The sequence below is a fragment of the Schistocerca cancellata genome, chromosome 3 (genome assembly GCF_023864275.1).
Source record: "Schistocerca cancellata isolate TAMUIC-IGC-003103 chromosome 3, iqSchCanc2.1, whole genome shotgun sequence".
Lineage (NCBI taxonomy): Eukaryota > Metazoa > Arthropoda > Insecta > Orthoptera > Acrididae > Schistocerca > Schistocerca cancellata.
The window spans coordinates 631675472-631696005 of NC_064628.1; the positions used below are offsets into that span (position 1 = coordinate 631675472).

Sequence of the window (20534 nt, forward strand, 5' to 3'; positions counted from 1 at the left end):
CAAGTCACTCATTTACAACTGGCACTCATATTGTTTGTTGCTAATGAAGTAAATCAGCAAGCAGTCACTTTTTGTTTATGTATTTTATTTGGATTGTACAAGTTCCGAGATAATTGATTATCTTCAGTGTTGCTAAGAGAATTTAAAATCTGCAAATATGTGCATACTGGAAGTCATAATTACTTCTAGCATATTAATGGCCATGACTTACCTGTGTCAGAGGTGAGTCCAAACCACAGCAGAGTTACTCTGCAAATACAATCAGGCAGAAATAATGAACTTAGACTGTGTGATGTATGCACAATCAAAGCTTTATAAGTATGAATGGGGGTAGAGGGAAGAAAAACTTTGGGTTTCTTGGAAACAGTTTCAAGATTAGAACAAGAAATTAATTAAAGTAATTAAGAAAAAGGAATGAATAAATACACAAAAGGCAATTAATACCTCATAGTTGGACATCACCACTCTCGTTAGTGTACTTTTCACAGCAGCTGTATCAAATGGTGGTTTACCAACTAAGAGAGTATAAAGCATGCAACCAACTCCCCAAACATCAGCTTCCATCCCATGTGAGCTACGTGTTGCAACCTGGGAACAAATGACAAATTATGATCACTTAGTGGTAGCAACAAGTATCCATTTACAACTATTTGCAATGACATAAATTTGGCAGAATTACTATATTCATTGACCTAAATAATGCACGTTTCCCTTCTGCTTCATGACATTAATTCATTCTTTCATTTGCAATGAAATCTTTCATGAATTAGAAGACATAGGTTATTATTCGATTATTTGTTTACCCCAAAACCTTTGGTATAATGATAATAAAAAACTAGAGCACCAGCAGTAAGACTAATTACTTCTACTGCTCTGGTATTGTAGTGTTTCAACTTGGAAGCTGGTTCACTATGAATTTCACTGCTCCCATGATACATGGTACAGTAGTTTAATGCATCTGGTTCAATAAATTATTGACAATTTATTACATTAACTATATTTTGTAAATGCTACAAAATGTAAATGTCCTTTATGATTGTTTTGTGTATCACATGGAGTCTTGACATCAATGACGGGTCTTCTGGCACTTTCTCGTGACATACAGATGCTGGGACAACTTGCAGCCAATTGGTCAGCCATGTACTGCAGGAAGATGCTTCCATCTGTGTCCAGAGTTCATCGCTTATTATTACAAAAATTCAAGTAAATGAATATTTTTAGTGTTGTAAAGAGATGTGTCAGTTCCTGCGGAGACTTGTATCAGTTCAGTTGGATGGCCACAAAAGAATTCACTTCAGCATAACAAACTGATTTTAAATTTTTAAGCAATGGAATTCCAGGCTGGAATATCAACAATATAAGGGAAAGGACAGATTGCTAATCACCATAAAGATGACACATTCAGTTGCAAACAGGCACAATAAAAAGACTGTTACACATTCATCTTTTCGCCAAACCCTTCTTCAAAAAAGAAGAAACACACACATTCACACAAGCAAGTACACATCATGCACACATGACCGCCATCTCTCGCAGCTCCGATCAGTATGCGATGGCCAAATTGAGTGGCAATATGAAGTGGAGCAGCATAGGGGGAGGGATAGCAGGGTAATTGTGGGGGAGAAAGAAGAGCTGCACGGGTGAGCATCACAGACAGTGCTCTTCTCTCTCCCCACCCATAACCTCCTATACCTCCCCCTTCCTTGTCCCACTCCAGAATGCCACTCAATGTGACAGCTGCATTCAGGTCCGAGCTTCAACACCAGCTTATCTGAACAGCAAAGATGGAAATTATCCTTACAACACATTATCCACATCCAAAATTATCCTGGACTCAACATATGGTAACCCAACTGTCCCCATACCCTGCACCCAACACTATCACCTCTTTCCTATTCACGTCCCCTCATCCTCACCGTGTGCCACCCTCTACCAATGCACCAGCAAATCTTTCCCCTTCCCTGCTTCTTTTCTCCCCCACCCCCCACTGCACAGCCTCCTGACGCTGCACCTGGTAGTCTCCTCATGCCTCCACCTAGTCCTTGCACACTCCGCCAGGTGGTGCTTTTCTCTCCTCCTCTCATACTCTGCTAACCCTCCCCCATCCATGCCCCACTCCAGATTGCCACACAACGTAACAATTGCATTGTGGTCCAAGTTGCCAGAGGTGGCGGTCAGGTGTGTGTGCGTGTGATGTGTGCTTGCTTGTGTGAATGTGTGTGTGTTTTCTTTTCTGAAGAACTTCTTCGTTGTGCCTGTCTGCAACTCAACATGTCATTTTTATGGTGAATAGCAATCTATCCTTTCCCTAATATTGTTGATTTTAAATTTTGCAATATGTGGCCTGTACTTTAATATCTGAGAAATAAAAGTAAGAATTCATTAATGAAGAAAAGTATTTGCATTGTAGGTGTCTTCTTTTATGAAATTAGATAACATATATAGTATCTATTAACATTGCATTATCCTCATTAATTACAATAGAAGCAATTAATTAAAACTGAGAAATGTCAGTTACCAATACCTACATAAAATGCAAGACAAACTATAACTGTGAGAATCATATATCACAATGAAAATTTCTCAGTCAGTTAATGACTACAGGTGTGAACGGAAAAGATCCATTAATGTTCAAAACTGTAAAAGTATAAGACTTAGTAAGAATTAACAGTGATTTAAAGTGAAAAGAGATTATTAATTACATACAGCAATATCAGACTGGTGCATCCGAAAACAGAAAGTAGTGCAACAATTGTGAGAAAGACGTGTTGCAGAATCTTTGGTTACTGTGGTAACAATATCAATGGTCCCACTAACACGTAGAATTCTAATTCATAATTTCGGACATCATCATTAATGTGTAAAAGTATTCTGGGCCCACAGTTCAATTGCAAGACTGAGAAAAAGAACCTACTAAGATATAGCTAAACTCTTTGGATAACAGTAAAGTGTGATCCCAGGTGGAATAGCCGTTTCAATCATGAATCAACAATACATACAATACAATATATACAATAAACATAGTCATTGCGCTATTTTCGCATGCAGGAGGGCCATATTATTGCAGATGTGCTCACCACCACCACTCTACTGAATATTTGGTTTACTGTAAAATTGTTGCCTTTCCTAAGACACTGCCATTTTAATCAGTTTTCCAGATATTCTATTATTATTAATTATTGAGACCATTTGCCTGGTGAGAAGGAGGTAGGGAAGGATGCACAAAGCAAAGACGCAGTACTGGGATGGAGCAAGGGAGGTCTTTCAACAGAAGACAGCCCATGCACCCTCCCACCACCACCTACTCCAGTCCTGTAACCCGGAAGGCGTACACGATCAAAGGCAGAGCCACGTGTGAAAGCACCCACGTGATTTACCAACTGACCTGCCTACACTGTGAAGCCTTCTATGTGGGAATGACCAGCAACAAACTGTCCATTCGCATGAATGGACACAGGCAGACAGTGTTTGTTGGTAATGAGGATCACCCTGTGGCTAAACATGCCTTGGTGCACGGCCAGCACATCTTGGCACAGTGTTACACCGTCCGGATTATCTGGATACTTCCCACTAACACCAACCTGTCAGAACTCCGGAGATGGGAACTTGCCCTTCAGCATATCCTCTCTTCTCGCTATCTGCCAGGCCTCAATCTCCGCTAATTTCTAATTTCAATTTGCCGCCGCTCATACCTCACCTGTCTTTCAACAACATCTTTGCCTCTGTACTTCCGCCTCGACTGACATCTCTGCCCAAACTCTTTGCCTTTACAAATGTCTGCTTGTGTCTGTGTATGTGCGGATGGATATGTGTGTGTGTGCAAGTGTATACCTGTCCTTTTTTCCCCCTAAGGTAAGTCTTTCCGCTCCCGGGATTGGAATGACTCCTTACCCTCTCCCTTAAAACCCACATCCTTTCGTCTTTCCCTCTCCTTCCCTCTTTCCTGACGAAGCAACCGTTTGTTGCGAAAGCTTGAATTTTGTGTGTATGTTTGTGTTTGTTTGTGTGTCTATCGACCTACCAGCCCTTTTGTTTGGTAAGTCTCATCAGCTTTGTTTTTAGATATATTTTTCCCACATGGAATGTTTCCCTCTATTATATTCTTAGTATATACTTATATGAATATAATAGAGGGAAACATTCCACGTGGGAAAAATTATTTAAAAACAAAGATGATGTAACTTAGCAAACGAAAGCGTTGGCATGTTGAAAGGCACACAAACAAACACAAACACACACACAAAATTCAAGCTTTCGCAACCAACGGTTGCTTCATCAGGAAAGAGGGAAGGAGAGGGAAAGACGAAAGGATATGGGTTTTAAGGGAGAGGGTCAGGAGTCATTCCAATCCCGGGAGCAGAAAGACTTACCTTAGGGGGAAAAAAGGATAGGTATACACTTGTACACACACACATATCCATCCGCACATATACAGACACAAGCAGACATTTGTAAAGGCAAAGAGTTTGGGCATAGATGACAGTCGAGGCGGAAGTACAGAGGCAAAGATGTTGTTGAATGACAGGTGAGGCATGAGCGGTGGCACTTAAAATTAGCAGAGGTTGAGGCCTGGTGAGTAACGGGAAGAGAGGACATACTGAAGGGCAAGTTCCCATCTCCGGAGTTCTGACAGGTTGGTGTTAGTGGGAAGTATCCAGATAACCCGTACGGTGTAACACTGTGCCAAGATGTGCTGGCCGTGTACCAAGGCATGTTTAGCCACAGGGTGATCCTCATTACCAACAAATACTGTCTGCCTGTGTCCATTCATGCGAACGGACAGTTTGTTGCTGGTCATTGCCTCATAGAAAGCTTCACAGTGTAGGCAGGTCAGTTGGTAAATCACGTGGGTGCTTTCACATATGGCTCTGCCTTTGATCGTGTACACCTTCCACCTGGAGTAGGTGGTGGTGGGAGGATGCATGGGACAGGTTTTACACCGGAGGCGGTCCCATGCACCCTCCCACCACCACCTACTCCAGTCCTGTAACCCGGAAGGTGTACACGATCAAAGGCAGAGCCACGTGCGAAAGCACCCACGTGATTTACCAATTATAAATCGCTAGTTTAGGCTGGTACCAGCAATGTTTTGAAGTTAAAAGTGAAGCAACGCAGATTATGTTAAAATTAAAAGATGGAAAATTGAGTGATGACATACCATATGATAAGATACAGTAGTTTGCTCCAGTCACTGAGAAAACCACGCTGCCACTGAATATAAGACAGGAGCATCATGCATATAAAGAATAATCCCCTGGTGGGCATATAACTAAGAATTCATGAGCTATTCCACACACACACACACACACACAACCCTGAGGTGACAAAAGTTATGAGATATCTCCTAATAAGGTGTCGCACCTCCTTTTGAATGGTATGCAGCAGCAACTCAACATGGCATGGACTTACAGAAATATTGAGCCATGCTGTTTCTTTAGCCGTCCATAATTGTGAAAGTGTTGCAGGTGCAGGATTTTGTCCACAAACTGTCCTCCAGATTATTTCCCATAAATGTTTGGTAGGATTCGCATTGGGTGATCTGGGTGGTTAAATCACTGGTTCGAATTGTCCGGAATGTTGTCCAATTGACAACAACTGTCACCTGTTAACACGGCACACTGTCATTCACAAAAGTTCCATCACTGGTTGGGAAGATGGTCTCCAAGTAGCCGAAAATAACAATTTCCACACAATGAGTGGTTCAGTTATACCAGAGGAACCAGTCCATTCAATGCAAAAACAGCTCATGCCATTATGGAGCCAGCACCAGCTTGCACAGTGCCTTGTTGACAACTTAGGTTCAAGGCTTTGTGGGATCTGTGCCACGCTCAAACCCTACCATCAGCTCTTACCAACTGCAATCACGCCTCATCTGACTAGGCCACAGTTTCCGGGTCGTCTAGGTCCCACTGACACAGTCACAAGCCCAGGCACAGTCATACTGATACTAAAGGCACTCATGTCAGTCGTCTCCCGCCACAGCCCATTTCCCAACGCTGTCCTAACGGATACATTCATTGTACATCATACATTGATTTCTGCAGTTATTTCACAGAGAGTTGCGCATCTGTTAGCACTGACAACTCTACACAAACACCACTGCTCTCAGTCACTAAGTGATCGCATTGTCCGTGGTAAGGGGTAATGCCTCAAATTTGGTATTCTTGGCACTCTCTTGACAGTGTGGATCTCAAAATACTTAACTCCCTAATGTTTTCCAAAATGGAATGTCCCATGTATCTAGCTCCGACTACAATTCCATGTTAAAAGTCTGTGAATTTCCATCATGCAGCCATAATCATATCAGAAACCTTTTTACATGAATCACCTGAATACAAATGGCAGCTCCACCAATGCACTGTCCTTTTATACCTTGTGTACATGGTAGTACCGCCATCTGTATATGTGCATATTACTATTCTGTGACTTTTGCCACCTCAGTGTATATTAAGAAAATAATAAAAAAGAAATACTTGTAACAAACCTCTGGAGATATGTAGTTTGGTGTACCACACATAGTCATGTGCTTCTCATCTGGACGTGTCAGCTGTGTAGCTAGGCCAAAGTCAGCAATTTTCTGGAAAAAATGTTCTTCATTAATGAACAAATACAATAAATATAATGCACATCACACAACTGAAGATATAAATATTACTTACAACATGCATGTCAGCATTGAGGAGCAAGTTTGCCAGTGACATGTCTCGGTGGAGAATTCCAAAAGAGTGGAGGTATAAAAGGCCCTCCACAACTTGGCGTATGATGTAGGCAGCTGTGACAAATAATGTATCTGTCAAATGGCTGTGCATTAAATGCAGGAAGACAAGGCTCATTTATTCACAGTGTCACTGTTATGATCATTTGCAGGAATCTAATATTTGCTACGACTGAGGACATATTTATTGCTCTCACAGCTTTGATAAAGATAAAATTAAATTTTAAAAATAAATAACATTACTCCTAAAAGTCTCTTGTCTACAATATAGCGGAAAATTATGAATGTTCTTACAATTTATATTATGCTGCTTATGAAGAAACAGATTGGTAGACGAAAACTAAAATGGTCATGTAAGTTTTTTAAGAAGTATTTAGTTAGCAAATGTTAAAATACATGAGAAAAAAAATTAATTTTAAGTAGCATCAGGAATTATTTTGTATTGATTCTTGCAGGTATTCTGTTTCAAGTCCTTTATGGGAATGAATTCAGTGGCCAAGAGATTACTTGGGTTTATGTGAGGACAAGGAGACAATACTACAAATATGATCAGTCTGGCTGCTATCCAGCACAAAGAAGACGTGGGTTATAAGGGATTATGACTAAAAAAAATGTACACACAAAATGTTTTGCGCTGATCCAAACTAAATGATGGTAAATGAAGTTTATACAGCACTTTATACTTTATGAAAAAGTAAAGAACATTTACAAAGTTATTTAGACATATTGTTAATTACATGTCTTTGTTCTCCATAAGAAAGAATAATCTAATATTTGGATTGCAGACAAGCTGAAAGGCTCATTTCACCATTAGCATGGTTGCATAAAAATTACAAGCAAAATCTTTACATGACAATTTTAAGGAATATACGCTAAACGAGACCTTTTTCTGAGAATAATTCCACAGTCAAAAGAAATAGCAAATGAAAGGAACAATTAATAATGATTTTAAGCAAGAAAAATTTGAAATAAATTATTCTCCAATGATGCTAAGGAGTAAGCTGGAGGCTGTGGAACCAGATTCAGGATGACACAAATTGAGATTTTAAGCTAGAAAAGGTATTACAAAAAGTGTTTAATAACAACTGAATTTGAGAGACATGGAGTATTTCTTCTGACTTGGAAGTCAACTTGTATGTGTTGAGTGTGCACTTCTGCTGCTGTTGTTGGTGTATGTGAGGGGACCAAAGGTCTTCGGTCCTATCAGATTAGGGAAGGATGGGGAAGTTGGCCGTGCCCTTTCAAACGAACCATCCCAGCATTTGCCTGAAGCAATTTAGGGGAATCACAAAAAGGCTTTATCAGGATGGTCAGATGCGAGTTTGAACTGACGTCCTCCCAATGGAAGTCCAGTGTGCTAACCACTGTGCCGTTTTGCTCGGTGAACTTCTGCTTCTCAACTGTTAACTTCACGAGCCTGCCATGATTGGTATCTTGATGTTGTTGAATACACAACTGCAGGAGCTCTTACCTGAGAGGGCGGCTAAGGTTCTTCAGCACTCAGCTTTCAGGAGTGGTTCAAGACCCTGCCTCTATGAACCACCATTACAATGTTAGACTACCATGTGGTCAAAATGGCCGCCTCTTAATACGAGAGGAAGGGATTGTCCTAAGAATGTGAGGGGTGGAACAAATGCTATGGCCACTACGTAACCTATTGAAAGTAATAAACTGAATAAAATAGAAACACACATGAAAAAGGCCTTGGAACCAGTGTCATAAGTGCATTATGAATTGCAAAAGAATCATATTTTGAGCCACTAAAGAGGAATATGATGGAGGTAAATAGTTATTGAAAACTGTAGTTTCTCTGAATTCTCTCAGGAATAAACTGATCAAAAGGTGATGGAATGAAAAAGAAAGCAGTTAAGAACTGTAAACAGAAATAGTTGCAAAATTACAAGGGGGATTAAAGAATAAGCTTTGGCAATAAAATATTGTAAACAAGTGCATAACAAAACAAGTTGACAGCTTAAATCCTCAGCTGCTGAAGCTAAGTAGATTACAGTCACTAGAAAATGCTGCTGGATAAATTTATTAATGAAAATATATACAAAACTGTGGAATACTGGAGCCAAGGGAAGTTACAAATTCTTTAAGGTTTCTAAGTTAAGTAACAAGAAACACAAAACAACCAAGTTAAAAGATAGCTACACGGTATGGAAGATGAGAAAGTGGAAACAATGGGAGGGGGAGACTGAAGAATGTCAACTAGTACTGATACGTGCCAAATTTTAGCATCTATTGACAGAGAAGAAAGAAAACAATAGAGAAGTGTCTTGGGTACAATTTTTCCAACTTTTATGGTAAACCAGATATGCACAGGTGTACTTTAATTAGTACACTGGACACATAGGTTAACAAAATTCCACATCAGCTAAGAAATAAATTAGGTGAAGGGGATATGTTTTTTTCTCAAAACGAATGATGAAACCCCTGTATCATGAAATTGTGTCAAATGAATGATATGCATTGATTAAAAGGGGAGGTATTATATTAGGGAAAGATTCACATTGTTAAGGTAGCATTAGATGTGGAAAGATCTGAATCATAGTACATAGGAGAAGAGTGATATTCCTAATATTAGTACATACTATGCACTGGCTGCCTCAGTGTAGCAGTGATAGCAGTCATAAGGACAGTATTGCATCACATGTTTTAAATTTCTCTGGAACCCAAACTGGTCATCCCTAATGACAGCCTTGTTCGCCCTCAGTAGCTGAGTGGTCAGCGCGACAGACTGTCAATCCTAGAGGCCTGGGTTCGATTCCTGGCTGGGTCGGAGATTTTCTCCACTCATGGACTGGGTGTTGTGTTGTCCTAATCAACATCATTTCATCCCCATCGACGCGTAAGTTGCCGAAGTGGTGTCAAATCGAAAGACTTGCACCAGGCAAGCGGTCTACCCGACGGGAGGCCCTCGTCACACGGCATTTATTTATTTATTTATGTACAGCCTTTACTCGTCTTTCCATTCTTCTGCACACAATTTGTGTCAGTATCTTGCCGTTAAAGTCTTTTCATGCAAATGCCACTCATATAAAGAATAAACAGATAGTCTCTCACTCGCAACATTTATTTCATTCCACAACACCCTCTGGCATCAGCCTTCGCTAGTCCCTGTCCTCCATGACCGATCCCCTTCCCTGCTCCCCCTCTAACACTACATAGACCTTCTATCCCTCTATTCGACCAACACAGCTACTACTTTTCCCCTTCTCTCCTCTACCCCCCCCCCTCCCCCCCCTGCAGAACCCCCAAACACCAATCTAGCAGCTTTATGTTGCCCCCACCACACCCATGCATACTCCCATTGGCGGCACAGTATCTTCAACCACCCCTACCCTGCTACCCTCCTCCAATCCATGCATCCTCCTAGCCCCCACTGCATCCACAGATTGCTGCTCACATCAGATGCACATGCAGTCAAGCTCCAGTGTCCAGTGGCCAGGAGTCTGTGAGTTGTGTACATGTGTGACTGTGTGTGTTTTCTATTTTGGAAGAAGGACTTTGTTTGAAATCTTAATTATTTTAACAGTCTTTTTCATTGTACCTGCCTGCAACTCAAAGCCTTCTCTATGTGGTGAGTACCAATCTATCCCTTCCATATTGTTGAAAGAAGATATCACTGAGAGATCAGAGAGTGGGTACTGTAATCCACTACACGCAGTTGTAAAAGGATGGTAGCTACGCCTAGTCATTGATGCATGAGAAATAAGTAAAATAATCGTGCCACAATGAGGTCAGCTTAAGAATATGGAGGAACTACTGCAACATGTCAAAAGCGTACAAGTCTTAACTAGTATGGATTTAATGAGCAGCTATTAGTGGCTGTGACTGGAACCTAACAGTCACTAATACATAGTATTTTTCTTGAACAGCCCATGCCAGTGGTGTTTATAATGGCATTACATCAAGTACTGGAAGAAGAAGTTAAGAAAGGTGATAAATTTTATTGATAATATCATTGTGTCAACAGTGACATAGAAATAACATCTGCCCATCACAGGAGAAGTACTACAAATATATCAGAAATGTGAGAGTGACACTGAACCTACAAGATGAAGGCCTCAGACATGGGCAACCAATTTTCCTCATAATTGGCAGGTCGCTTGCGTACAACCTAAAATAAAAGCCTCTAAGATACTTTGATAACTGAATACTGAGAATTTTTCACCATCATATACGGGGTCCGCAAATGCATATTTTCCTAGATGGTGAATGTAGAGGATCAAATGATTAGAGCAATTAAGTTAGTTAAAGGTAGGTGTTTTATAGTAATGTAGTTAGTTAAAATATGAAGGAATACTGAAGCCAGAAGTTGTACGTATTACATTCTGTTGCGCAGCTCAGTGGTATGGTACCGTGACGCAAGTGGGTTGGTGGAGCGCCAAGTTAAGCAACATGAAGGAGAACACTGTGTCACCAAGCAGCAGAGGACATGACAAGAAGCAGCTCGCCACATGCCGAGGTGTCAACATTGTGGGTAGTAATCGGTCACTTATGATTGCTGAGCAACACTAGAATATTTCACTGACCTACTGGGGAGAAAGAATCGCAAACATCAGTGGCAGAAAGGCGTATTTAAGGACCGCAGTCAACTCATCATTGGCCGTTATAAGGCATTGAACTGGTACAGCGCCTGTGTCACTCGGCACCGCTACCAGTTCGGAGTTGTCAGTATCTTCACAGTCATCATAATGATTAACATCATAAAGCACCAGAGTGATGCTGTCCCTGTAGTGACCACCGTCACTATCGTCAGACAGTGTCAGGAGGCAGCTGCCTGTAATGTGAGTCATTACCTGGGGTGCGCTGTGATAATGCACTGTTGTCGTCGCCCAAGGACACTGCCTCCATAAACACCATGATCAGGGCCAGACTCAGAGACCTTGAGTCGCTGATGCCAACAGCCATAGCTAGGGATAGTTGCTGAGAGAAGGCACTGTCCTGTCCCACTGCAGTCAGTGCCATGCCCCCCAACTGCAATCATAACAGAGGCCTGCGGTGCATTGTTCCAGCCACTGCAGTGCAGTTATTATAATTAATTGTTAATCCAATGTGTTTGAAAAAATTTATTGGCCTATCTTATTATCCCCCCCCCCCCCCCCCTCCATGAACCATAGACCTTACCACTGATGGGGAGGCCTGCATGCCTCAGCGATACAGATAGCCATACCGTAGGTGCAACCACAACGGAGGGGTATCTGTTGAGAGGCCAGACAAACGTGTGGTTCCTGAAGAGGGGCAGCAGCCTTTTCAGTAGTTGCAGGGGCAACGGTCTGGATGATTGACTGATCTGGCCTTGTAACACTAACCAAAACAGCCTAGCTGTGCTGGTACTGTGAACGGCGGAAAGCAGGGGGAAACTACAGCCGTAATTCTTCCTGAGGGCATGCAGCTTCACTGTATGGTTAAATGATGATGGCGTCCTCTTGGGTAAAATATTCCGGAGGTAAAATAGTCCCCCATTCGGAACTCCGGGTGGGGACTACTCAAGAGGATGTCATTATCAGGAGAAAGAAAACTGGCCTTCTACGGGTTGGAGCGTGGAATGTCAGATTCCTTAATCAGGCAGGTAGGTTAGAAAATTTAAAAAGGGAAATGGATAGTCTAAAGTTAGATATAGTAGGAATTAGCAAAGTTCGGTGGCAGGAGGAACAAGACTTTTGGTCAGGTGAATACAGGGCTATAAATACAAAATCAAATAGGGGTAATGCAGGAGTAGGTTTAATAATCAATTAAAAAATAGGAGTGCGGGTAAGCTACTACAAACAGCATAGTGAACACTTTATTGTGGCCAAGATAGACACGAAGCCCACACCTACTACAGTAGTACAAGTTTGTATGCCAACTAGCTCTGCAGATGAAGAAGAAATTGAAGAAATGTACGATGAGGTAAAAGAAATTATTCAGATAGTGAAGGAAGATGAAAATTTAATAGTCATGGGTGACTGGAATTTGATAGTAGGAAAAGGAAGAGAAGGAAACGTAGTAGGTGAATATGGATTGGGGCTAAGAAATGAAAGAGGAAGCCGCCTAGTAGAATTTGGCACAGAGCATAACTTAATCATAGCTAACAATTGGTTCAAGATTCATAAAAGAAGATTATATACATGGAAGAAGCCTGGAGATACTGTCAGGTTTCAGACAGATTATATAATGGTAAGACAGAGATTTAGGAACCAGGTTTTAAATTGTAAGACATTTCCAGGGGCAGATGTAGACTCTGACCACATTCTATTGGTTATGACCTGTAGATTAAAACTTAAGAAACAGCAAAAAGGTGGGAATTTAAGGAGATGGCACCTGGATAAACCAGAGGTTGTACAGAGTTTCAGGGAGAGCATAAGGGAACAATTGAAAAGAATGGGGGAAAGACATACAGTAGAAGAAGAATGGGTAGCTTTGAGGGATGAAGTAGTGAAGGCAGCAGAGGATCAAGTAGGTAAAAAGACGAGGGCTAGTAGAAATCGTTGGGTAACAGAAGAAATATTGAATTTAATTAATGAAAGGAGAAAATATAAAAATGCAGTAAGTGAAGAAGGCAAAAAGGAATACAAACGTCTCAAAAATGAGATCGACAGGAAGTGCAAAATGGCTAAGCCGGGATGGCTACAGAACAAATGTAAGGATGTAGAGGCATATCTCACTAGGGGTAAGATAGATAATGCTACAGGAAAATTAAAGAGACCTTTGGAGAAAAGAGAACCACTTGTATGAATATCAAGAGCTCAGATGGAAACCCAATTCTAAGCGAAGAACGGAAAGCAGAAAGGTGGAAGGAGTATATAAAGGGTCTATACAAGGGCGATGTACTTGAGGGCAATATTATGGAAATGGAAAAGGATGTAGATGAAGATGAAATGGGAGATATGATACTGCGTGAAGAGTTTGACAGAGCACTGAAAGACCTGAGTCAAAACAAGGCCCCCGGAGTAGACAACATTCCATTAGAACTACTGACAGCCTTGGGAGAGCCAGTCCTGACAAAACTCTACCATCCGGTGAGCAAGACGTATGAGACAGGCAAAATACCCTCAGACTTCAAGAAAAATACAATAATTCCAATCCCAAAGAAAGCAGGTGTTGAGATATGTGAAAATTACCGAACTGTCAGTTTAATAAGTCACGGCTGCAAAATACTAACGCGAATACTTTACAGACGAATGGAAAAACTGGTAGAAGCCGACCTTGGGGAAGATCAGTTTGGATTCCGTAGAAATGTTGGGACACGTGAGGCAATACTGACCCTACAGCTCATCTTAGAAGCTAGATTAAGAAAAGGCAAACGTATGTTTCTAGCATTTGTAGACTTAGAGAAAGCTTTTGACACTGTTGACTGGAATACTCTCTTTCACATTCTGAAGGTGGCAGGGGTAAAATACAGGGAGCGAAAGGCTATTTACAATTTGTACAGAAAGCAGATGGCAGTTATAAGAGTCGAGGGACATGAAAGGGAAGCAGTGGTTGGGAAGGGAGTGAGACAGGGTTGTAGCCTCTCCCCGATGTTATTCAACCTGTATACTGAGCAAGCAGTAAAGGAAACAAAAGAAAAATTTGGAGTAGGTATTAAAATAGACGGAGAAGAAATAAAAACTTTAAGGTTCGCCGATGACACTGTAATTCTGTCAGAGACAGCAAAGGACTTGGAAGAGCAGTTGAATGGAATGGACAGTGTCTTGAAAGGAGGATATAAGATGAACATCAACAAAAGCAAAATAAAGATAATTGAATGTAGTCAAGTTAACTTGGGTGATGCTGAGGGAATTAGATTAGGAAATGAGACACTTAAAGTAGTAAAGGAGTTTTGCTATTTGGGGAATGAAATAACTGATGATGGTCGAAGTAGAGAGGATATAAAATGTAGACTGGCAATCGCAAGGAAAGCGTTTCTGAAGAAGAGAAATTTGTTAACTTCAACTACAGATTTAAATGTCAGGAAGTTGTTCCTGAAAGTATTTGTATGGAGTGTAGCCATGTATGGAAGTGAAACATGGACAATAAATAGTTTGGACAAGAAGAGAATAGAAGCTTTCAAAATGTGGTGCTACAGAAGAATGCTGAAGATTAGATGGGTAGATCACATAACTAATGAGGAGGTATTGTATAGAATTGGGGAGAAGAGGAGTTTGTGGCACAACTTGATTAGAAGAAAGGATCGGTTGATAGGACATGTTATGAGGCATCAAGGGATCACCAATTTAGTATTGGAGGGCATCATGGAGGGTAAAAATCGTAGAGGGAGACCAAGAGATGAATACACTAAGCAGATTTAGAAGGATGTAGCCTGCAGTAGGTACTGGGAGATGAAGCAGCTTGCACAGGATAGAGTAGCATGGAGAGCTGCATCAAACCAGTCTCAGGTCTGAAGACAACAACAACAACAACAACATCTTATTATTATTTCTTATTAACCCTCCTTTCCTTCCAATGTCAATACGGGGCGGGGAGGGGTGTGTGTGTGTGCAGAATGTATTTGGAATCAAACACAGGTTCCCTCCTCCTCAGCCAGATATGCCTTGGTCGCTCCATCAGCAACACTTTTGTTGAACAGCATTTATCTTACAGGTACATAGTCAGCAGTTGCAACAGTCTATTGTGAGCCAAATATGCACAATGAATTTCACGAACAGATGGTGTGTGTGTGTGTGTGTGTGTGTGTGTGTGGGGGGGGGGGGGGGGGGGGAAGTATCTTAAGCGTTCTGTATTTTAGATTGCACACAAGCGATTTGTCAAATATCAGCCAAATCTGTTGATTGTGTCTGTGGCCTTCCCCTCATTAGAAATGCAAAGAAGCAAATAAAATTTTTAGAGCATATAATCTCACCAAGGGGAACTGAACTGGATCCATCTAAGCTGTCTGCTGTAAACATTTTTTCCATCCATACAATGCCAGAAACAACTAAAAGCTTTTCTTGGTCTCTGAGGGTATTTTAGTAAATTCTTGGATGGCTGAAATGTAGCAGATTTGCCTTTGACAAATATATTACGAAAGGATACCTAATGGCTGTAGAAAAGAAACAGGAGAAAGCTTTTCAAGGAATGAAATAGAAGTTGCATATGGCTCCAGTAGTACAATAACTCGATTCAAAGAAAGATGATGGTAGAAAAGTACAAATGAAAATCAGAAGGTGAATTATGTGGATGAATAATTTATGTAATATGTAAGTTTGTAAGAGACTGCTAGTGTTCAACTGAAGTTCTAGAAGTAAGTGCTTATTTTGTGGATTGTGCATTTCGAAGGGACACGATTTTTTAAAAAATCATGAACATGGTAGACTGTGTCAAGAAACTCTGTGCTTGTGTGGTGTATGAGTTATTATTTCGCAGAATAGGTAAGGACTAGATCAGTTTTTTCATACTCTTGTGATAACAAACGCATGGGGCAGCTATGACGAATGTTCTGACATAGGCTTTATTTTATTTATTTTTTAAATGTTACATCGGAATGTGGGACTGACCTCCAACTGTGACTGCACCTGCTACATTCCCCATACATGACGTCATGACAGGGGGGAGGGGGAGTGCCGAGAGACAGCAAAGTCTTTTAAGTGAGATGACGTTCAAGGAAGCATGAAGTTATGCCGGAAACGTATATACAAGGTCAGTTTACCTTCAGTGACCTTTAACTTTGAGGTTCTGGTAGTCCTACTCAGGGCCCCTGACATTAAGAAATTTACATGTGAAGTGACAGTAGCATAATTAGTATAGGGGAGGGGGATTAGGGAAAAATCTTTTGTTTATTTCTTTCAAGTGAAGTGCACAAGTTGTAAGGATTTCGCTGTGTTCAATAAAAATAAAAACAAAACCACATGGATACAGTGCTGTAAAATGTGTGTAATATATATATTTTTTGCTATCAATACATTTTGTTTCTCTTGTCAGGAGTTTGTCAACATGTGCACTTAGTTAATTTGTAGTCACTGATGGTATCTTTTTGATTTACTATTGTTTCTTTCTTTTATAGTTTATACCTAAGTAAGGGTCATTAAGCTGACTCTCCGTGCAGGTATACTGAACACTACAGGTGTTTCTTACTTATTCATGGCAGATTCTGAAAGGAACTACAGTAAATTTTCTTGCATTCTCTATGACTGAACAATAGCTCAAAACTGGTGGTAACTTTTGAAGGATACTGTGTACATGTCTGAACATGGAAAGGTCTTTTTTATTTGTAAGGAGTGAAGAAAAGTTTCTTAATTTGGATGATGTACTTTTTACTATGTGCTGAGTATATTACGTGCCATCTGAGGATAACACAAATGTAATTATTGTTTTTCATTAGGATATTTGCACAAGATGAAAGTAATATTTTTCATATGAAACTATGCTGGCTGTGTAAATAGGAATACTAATATCCAATTACATGAGCATTTGTACATACAAAAGCAGAAAAACTTTATCTAATGTACTGTACATACTTCTGACTACTTCAGAAACTTAACCTACACAGGATGAAATGCATATAGTGAGAGTAATTTTTAATATCCTCATTTATTTAAAAAATGTATTTACTGAATTAGGATTTTGTGTAATGTATTTTAGAGCAATCTCTCACAATATTTTGGGAATAACTTAACAATATTCATGAACATTTACAAATTATGAAATTATCTATCCTGCAATTTTAGTAAAATGTTTGATATTCTTTTTTAAAAAATCAAAAAACGATTTAAAAAACTTAAATTTCTTCTCTTAGGAGATGTAAGATATTTAGCCTGAGCTCCATAATTGTAATACAGCACAGGAGAGCATACCATACTCATTTGTAACAATAAGGCAGGAAGTAGCTGTTTCTGGGTCAACAGTACACGAACATATGCATAGCAACTGGCACTGCACATAAGTGTCACTTCTATTCGAGTTCTATTGTGTGAACTTTCACCGCCAGTTGTCTTAGCCTGGCATGCTTGTGGTTAATGTTAGAATCACTCTCTGTTACATGCTCCTTGTAAATATACAGCATTTGTTTAGTGGCGCGTTATATAAAGACTGTGAAAAAAACTGTAATAAAAATAGGAAGGTCTAGTTGTATCGCAGTGCTTCAGTCATTAATCAACTGATGAGACCTCAATATTCAAGCAATACATACTACAATTTGTCTTGGGGTGACACCCTATGAAAGTGGTATACGTATCTGGGAGGATAAGGGAATATTACAAATTGCTCCATCAATCACATTGAGGGATGACACAAAGGTGCCTTATCTATGGGTGTGCGACTGACTGTGACATTTACGTAACTGTACAAGCCTGCAATGCCTGGGTGTAAAACCAAGTGGACCAGGAACTGTATTCTCATGTTGGTCCAAAGACAAAGCAGTGCTGGTGAAGGATGAATACTGATTTCAAGGGCCATTCATTCAAGGGAATAATGTTGCTCTTGGTAGCAGATTCACTCTCCAATTTCTCTAACATTAGCCACATATCCACAATTATCACACACAACGCATTCTGGACAATACCTACAACTTTTTCCCCAACACACAATAGTTTCTGACAATGGTCCTCATTTCAGCTCCTCAAAATTTAAAGATCTTCTGTAAGCAGTATGGTACATGGGATCTGATCACCACCCTTTTCCATTCAGTGTATAACTCAGAAGTGGAGTAGATGTTTAAAGGTGTGTCCACCAGTGAGTAACTTTTGCAAGTAACTTCTGCATGCACTTGCAGAGGTATTAACATAAATGAAATAAAAATCAGATGACTCCATTCAAATTAAAGACTTTCTGAGAATACCTTATATAAGTTTTCAACGTATCTTGTCTATTGATTAATCAAGTGCTGGAAAATAGGATTTAAATATAAGGTCATCAAGAGATGGCCTTTTAATTACTGTGAATTCTACAAACAATATTTATTATTTTTATTGCAAATTTAATGCTATTATGTTTACGCTAACATTTAAAAATGCTTGTATTGTCATTCTACTTTCCCTTCTTATGAAATGAAGTACTCAGCAAAACCATTTAGAACTTCCTTAGCAGGTGGTGCCAATTATCTATGTTTGTTGTTCCAGTGGTGTGTTTTTCGGCCCATCTTTACCATTGACATTTTATAAAACTTCATCCATTGTTTTCAGATTTTCTTCCGAAGCTGTATTACTTTCATAATAATAAAAAATAACCAGTTTCAGCCACGTGTACCTTAAAAGGTACCAATAAGTGACATCCATAACAGCTTAGCTGTACTCTGCATATAAAACAATGGTAAAAAAAAACTTGACCCGCTAGAGCAATTACAAATAATGTTACATAAAGAAAAATGTTCTGAAAACTTGTTGAATGAACAAACAGACTTTAGCAGTCACCATTTTCTCCGTAATTTTAAAAGTTTACTTTTTCCTGCAGAAATGAGTATTTAATAATGTAACCATTTCATAAAATATAGGCACATTCACAGATATATGTATTATCAAGGACATCTATATAAATAATAATGTAACTGTTGTGACTCGGCGATCTTTCAAAGTGCCGCCGCGCAGTAACGCGTGTCCTCTACATGCAGCGCTGTCTGCCAGCCATGCAGCAGCAGTGCCACCTAAGCGGCCAGCCAGCCAGCGGCTGTTAGACTCGGACTCAGTTATGAGTTGACTATTAAAGTGACACACGTCTTCCTCTGTTTACTTGATCTGTGACTTTCATGTATTGTGTCGTCCTTGAAATATATTTGTTCAACTTGAAGTTATAACAGTAACACCTTGTAAATAATATCTGTGTATTTGTAAAAATGCAGCAATTTCACGGTCAAGATTCTTTGACTCGTTCTGAACTGTGTTCAAAAAATTGTTGTGTCAAAATATTGATACAGATCTGCTGTTTAATAGAAAGTTTGTATCTGTACATAAACATTCTCCAGAATTATACACCTACTACTAGAAACAGTAAGTTACTTTTCAATTTATCATAATTTTATAATCTTACATTTCATAATGTTGCATTTTGTAATATAACAATGTGATCTTGCCAGGCCCAGAATCAAACATATGTAAAGTTGATGCAGACTGTCGAAGTAGCTGAAGACGAGTCCACAGGACTTGAAATGCACTGTGCATTTTGATAAAATCACGATTTGCAGATGAAGATGGTTTTTCTTTATTATTACTGGCATTTTTATATCAGTTTTGAACAAAAAATTTTCTCTAAGTTTCAGAAAAGCTTACAGCAGCTGGCAAGAAACTGCAAAAAGATGCAACAAACCGTTTCCACTGACTTGCAGCACTACTCCTGGTCATTGAGGATACTAGCAAAAGCTGTCTTGCTGGGGGTCTTTACATGTCAGAGAACTGCGAGAAGTAGCTCTATAAAAAACTTGTGGAAGATTACTTGTTAGTGGACACACTCCTTAAGGCACAGATGAGGAAGACTGCTGTATCTGCTACTAGTGCACTTGAGTGTGAGCACACCAAGCGTAGCATTGTTGTGCGTGAGTGCCTAATCAACTGCCAACTGTATCATGAAAGGCCGGCCACTAGCAGCCACCTGCAGGAAGCGTGCACACAGCAGGGTCTTCATCGTGCCGTCTACCAGCAGCTCAGGCCTATATAATCACAGTGCAGCACTGACTCATTATCGCTATATTCTTTTTGTTTCTACCACTCACATCAATTTTTCTGTGTATCGCTTATGTTGCACCTTCTGTACAGTTCTTTTGTCCTGTTACGTGTAGAGTCGGAAGAGGATTATCTTTGTTATTCTTCAGAGGTTTATGAATAAAGCCATATTTGTGTTACTTGGATCAGTTACTGTCTTATTTGGCTACTACATAATGGCAACGATAACAGAACAGTTTCCATGTGTGCAGTCTTTTTTAAGT

At 39.9% G+C, this 20534-nt stretch overlaps 1 protein-coding gene across 1 annotated transcript in view; it reads right to left on the minus strand.

Moving 5' to 3' along the window:
* Positions 1-20534, minus strand: part of LOC126175561 (serine/threonine-protein kinase PLK4) — a 237778-nt gene that overhangs the window by 121158 nt on the left and 96086 nt on the right. The window contains exons 4-6 of the mRNA XM_049922415.1: positions 6660-6772; positions 6485-6577; positions 445-588 (exon numbers count right to left, since the gene is read on the minus strand). Coding sequence (XP_049778372.1) covers positions 445-588; positions 6485-6577; positions 6660-6772 — 350 coding nt within the window. The remainder of the gene's footprint in view (positions 1-444; positions 589-6484; positions 6578-6659; positions 6773-20534) is intronic.